General features: G+C 46.7%; 1 protein-coding gene across 1 annotated transcript; it reads left to right on the forward strand.

The window, feature by feature from the left end:
- The first annotated feature begins 1900 nt into the window (after positions 1-1900).
- LOC123185638 (uncharacterized) lies at positions 1901-4186 on the forward strand. Its single transcript, XM_044597491.1, has 3 exons — positions 1901-2832; positions 2983-3116; positions 3751-4186. Exons 1-2 carry the CDS (start codon positions 2302-2304, stop codon positions 3016-3018), a joined length of 567 nt encoding a protein of 188 aa, XP_044453426.1. The 5' UTR covers positions 1901-2301; the 3' UTR covers positions 3019-3116; positions 3751-4186.
- The last annotated feature ends 1195 nt before the right edge of the window (positions 4187-5381 follow it).

The following is a 5381-nucleotide window of genomic DNA, read 5'->3' on the forward strand; positions in this document are numbered from 1 at the left end:
GGGGTTGGTAGTGTCTTTCTATTGGCTCCCTAGGGGATTTGACACTTACTTATCACGAAATGCAACATCCCTGTGCCCTTGAAAATCACCAAGCTTTTCTGGTGCCATTGTCGGGGAGCATAGCGTTGGTCATTGCCTTCTCACTCACATACGGTTTGTTTTGTTAGTTGTTATTTATCTTTTAGTTTTTCCCGTTTAATCAAAAAACAAAAAGAAATTGCTTATCATGTCTTCTGAGATGAGTATTCAGGAAATATTGCAACAATGGACTAGATATGATACAAGTCTATCATGTTTGGCTACTAAAGAATAAAAGGTTGTACACCAAGAAGAATTAACAACCCCCAATATTGATGCTACGATGCAAGAATTGGTAAGACTGCTTGAAATATGTAAACGCCAAACTAACTTGCAGGAAAATGATGGGAACAACAAAGAACAACCTACCTTGGATGAACAAGTGTGCACAGAAGAAGAAGAGAGAGAAGCAAGGAAGAGGAAGAGGAGGAATGGATCGATCACCCGTCCAAATCTCCCACCTCTGACGGTAACTTTTTGCACACACTCAATCAATTTCTTGACAAGGCAACCCTTGAAAAGTGCATGATTGATATGAATACTAGAGAACTACTAGACTTATTAAACACATGTGGATATATGTTATTGTAGGACCCGTGGGAACCAGGCTACCACGAGCCGGCAACCTAGGGTTTAACTATGCCCTCCGTGGCGTAGGCGGCTCCGTGGATAAACCTTCAAGGAAACTAATCCCGGGAAGGCTTAGAAAATGCACGCCCCCAAGGTCCCTAGAGGCCTCTCTACTACCTTGTAGAGGTCCTCTCGGGGATCATAAATCCTACGGACAACGCTCATGGTCCCATCTATCTTTCTTCTGCTACACGCAACGGCGACCGCAGGGTGGTACGGCGGGAACCGTTCATGGGCTGGGCTTGAGCAAAGATTTCTTCCCTCACACGGTCATCCACGGTAGTCGCGAGCGCTCCCCTCCCCTGCGTGTTGATGTAGAGCTGGTACTCTGGCACTAATCACACTGTATGAAGAAGTAACCAAAAGGTTTCCACAGGGTAATACGCTGCCCCGCGAAGCCATCATGACCGTGTGTACAAGCATGCAATGTGCGCCGTGGTGGTATGAGCTAGGGCCAGCCTACTCAATATAATATTCGACCAATGAGCGCCTCCGTGAGGGCCCCCGATAGGCAGTATAAATAAGGAAGGCCGTGGCCTCGAGTGAGGGGCCGATCAATTCGCAACACAAGTCACACATTGTAACCACACACCATATGAAATAAAGAGCAAATGTAGGAGTAGGGTATTACACCAACAAGGTGGCCTAAACCTGGGCACTTCTTGTGTGTTCTACCTTCTGTTCTTCCTTCCTCCGATCGATCATGACCTAGGAAGCTAGGCGTACTTACTTCACAATACTTCCCACTGGACAGAAACTTGAGGAAACTCTTGAGAAATATTGGATAGATAAAATGAGCACAATTAGGTGTAGGTAAGTTATATAGGTGTTAGACGTTTCTGGTAAATTTTTAGTAATTATGGAGCAACATAAAATATGGTTGCTTCACAAACTAAAAGTATGACCAGGAACTAGGATTGATAATGGCAAAGCAGAGATGATGCGGAAGTGCAACACTTGAAATTGAATCGCAATAGCCCGCTTTTCCCGTGCTACCATTGATGGCCAGAAATATTAGAAGTACAGTATTTGAGAGTTGGAGATAAATACGACTTTATTAGACAAAATAGGTGTAAACAACTTTTGTTGTACTCCGACTCTCCGTGTCTCTCCCCTTTTATGTATTCTATATATATATAAATCTCCACGAGGGTAAGCGCTTCTACATATTCCAGCTGGTTTTATACAACTTTCGGACAGAGCCACCCATCGTGACTATCATATCATGGCGGCGACAAGTAGCGAAGCCGTGCAGCAGGACGATAGGCTGGGCAAGCTGCCCGACGACATCCTTGTTTCCATCCTAGAGCGTCTGGACGACCTACGATTCGCCGTGAGAAGCAGCATCTTAAGCAAGCGGTGGCGACACCTTCCCGGCATGATCCCTGACATCGATTTGGACGTCTGGTCCTTCGTCAAGCACGACCATGATGAGGATAGACGCAACACGGGGTTGCCACAGGCAGTGGAGAGCGTGCTGGCACACCAGACCGGCACAGCATCGACCGCCTCGCCGTGCACTTCTTCTTGACGGACGACTCCGCCCGCATCTTGCGCGCCGTCGACGACGCCGTGTCGAGCGGGAGGCGCCAGATGTCCTTCCTGGCGCTCTCGATGCTCGGGGAGAAGCCCGGCGTGCTCTGCGACGCGGGCGACATGCTCAAGCACGCGGCGCGCCTCCTGCCGTCCCTCGCCGCGTACCCGGGCGCGTTCGCCGGCCTCGCCGACCTGCACCTGGAGAGCGTTAGGCTGGGCGAGTCCGATGTCCCCAGCCTGCTGGGCGCCTGCGGCAAGCTGGAGCGCCTCGCTCTGCACAACTGCGACTCCGGCTTGCGGACGGTGCTGCGGCTGGAGCACCCGCGGCTCCGCGAGCTCGACGCCTTCTATTGCGGCTGCGAGGCGGTCGAGCTGAGGTCGCTCCCGAGGCTTGAGCGCGTGACCTGCACCCTGTGGATGCAGTCGAAGAATCTACCCCCGCTTCTATTCGGCAAGGTTCCAGGGCTCGAGGCCGTGACATTCACTAACGCTGCCATGCATGGCAACAGGGCTCTCGGATTTGGGGAGTTGGTTGGAGACGCTGCTGCGACGATCCGTGAACTAGTGCTTAACTTCCTAAATGGAAGGGTGAGTTGTTGCTGATGTGTACTATGTGTGTTCCATAGTACAACCTCCGTCCCAAAACAAGTGTCGTGATTTTACTTCAAATTTAAACATAAAACAAGTAATTTTTGCAAGGGTTGATCTGTGTTTTCTTATACATTTTATTTTGTGCAGGTTTGGATCCAACCTCAGGCGCTATGCAGAATTTGAGGCATGCTAGCTTTCACAATATTAGAGAACAATGCGACCTCACTTGGACAATGCTCATTTTGAAATCTGCACCCCACTTGAAGACTCTTGGTGTTACGGTAATTCACATTTGAACTAAAACTATGACACCTATTTTTGGATAGGAGGGAGTATATACTTGTTGAAACAGCAACAGTTGGGAGCACTTATCCGTCAGTTGCCTTAAAAGGTTTTATGGATCGGTGGATTTTTCACATACTACTCATCTTTCTCGCTTAGTGGACTCGCCATCCAGCCCCTGCTTAACTGCCTGCCACCGCCGCCTGGCAGCCATGAGCCACCTCCTCCACCGTGTTGTAGTAGCCCCCAACCACCCCCTAACCCTAAGCCCGGCTCTTCTCCGACGTCGTCGACTCGTCGAGCTCCCCTGAACCCCGCATGCGTCAACCATCTTCCTCTCCTCCGCTCGTAGCGCCGCGGCCTCACCGTCTCAGGCTAGGGCGCAAGGTGCATGAGTAATCAACTCATCCAAGTACCATTTCCATGCAACTGATTTTAGCATATCCAGTAATAGCTTCACTTGAAATCTTTTTGACGAATCTAGTTGGTGCTTTGCTTTTGCATGTTTCATTTAGAATCTCATATTTGTTTTGATTTCCATAAATGTACAATTGAATTTCTTGATTTGATAATTGTTCTATACATTCGACACTTTTATTTATTGACCACAAATTTGATGCGTGTTACACGCAGGTATCGGACCATAGCTGTGGTGACACCGACCCAGTGGACGCTGAGACCATAAGGCAATCATTTTCCCAAGAAGATATTATACAATGGCAACCTTCTGATTTCAAGCATTGCGACTTGTCTATGCTCGTCATTCAAGGTTTTCAAGTCCAAGAAAAATTCATGAAGTACATAAAACGTCTCATGAAAGTGGCAACAAATTTGGAAGAGATGTGTTTGTTGCGCGATGAATGCAAGAACTGTGGATTTTACCGATCTGGAGGATATCCGCGGACAGATAAGGAGAGGGACTCAACGAGAAGACAGATTAACCACGGAAGATGCGCCCCGATCAAAGTGACTTTTTGATCATATACGTTTTGTGTAGCTTTTTTTTTTGCAAATGCATGTTAAATGAGAACCATACATGGGAGGGCCCTTTTGGCTCTTGGGTGCATATGCTCCCTAATGAACAATAAATTCAAAATAAATAGTAAATAAAATTTAAAAATTCTAATTTCTTTTGTAGATGTTCTTGTTAGTGTAAGTGTGCTTGCCAATTTTCATGAGAAAAAGGATGACGATGCTTTGTAGATGAAAAAAAAGTGTAACATTTTGAGCTTACATTTGTTGTTTGACTTGTTTTTTTTACACGGATCAACATACTTAAGCTTTGCTCCTAAAAATTTGCAGGTAGCGCTTTGGTGTGACAATGATCACATCTATTTTTTTTTTTACATTTGAAAAAACATTTTTGATGGGCAGGAGCATATGCTCCCAAGAGCCAAATTGGATTTCCCACCATACATTGGCTGGATTGTTAGGGGTTGTTGTAAAACCAGCCCACAAACTTTGGCACTTTTTTATCTGATTAAAGAGGAAATATCATGTCATTGCGGGGGAATTCCTATCAATAGAGAGCTCCATGGTTACTTCGTCAATCTTGAAGCTTATCGACACCAATTTTCAGTTGCAATAGATCATTGAACAGTCGTTACTGCAATGCCCGTCCATGTTGGCGATTGAGTGATAGGAAATTGCATAAAAATATACACAAAACACGAATGATAGGATGATTATATTCACGAGAATTCACTTTATCATGTACAACAAAATAATATTCGCAAGAATGTTAGACTATTACTTGGATCTCAAGTTAACTAAGAGTCCTAGTCGTTTTGTAATATCCTTAGTCGGTTTGTAACCTCCTATATAAACTCATGTATGCGGCTGCAATTATCAAGAAACATAGTTCTATTCAATCTTACATGGTATCAGATATTCGGTCCTAGGGTATGGCTCCGCCGCCCAAACCTCCTCCGCCGCCACCGCCCGGCTACTTCGACCGTCGGGCCGCCATCCTCGCCAAAGCTGCCGTTGTCTCCTCTTTTTCCACCCCTCCTCTAGCACCACCGCTGCCTCCCGCAATTTCCTTTACCGATAAAATCGCCGATGTTAGCCCCTATATACCTATAACCCTTGATCTCAATTCCCACAACTACTACCATTGGCGCCACCTCTTCGACGTCCACCTTGGGCGACGCAATCTCCGTTCCCACGTCGCCTTTGGCTCTGTTCCACGGCCTCACGATCCACAATGGGTCAAGGATGATCTTGCCATCATCCAATGGATTTACATGCGCGTCTCCACCGAG

The sequence above is a fragment of the Triticum aestivum genome, chromosome 2A (genome assembly GCF_018294505.1).
Source record: "Triticum aestivum cultivar Chinese Spring chromosome 2A, IWGSC CS RefSeq v2.1, whole genome shotgun sequence".
NCBI lineage: Eukaryota > Viridiplantae > Streptophyta > Magnoliopsida > Poales > Poaceae > Triticum > Triticum aestivum.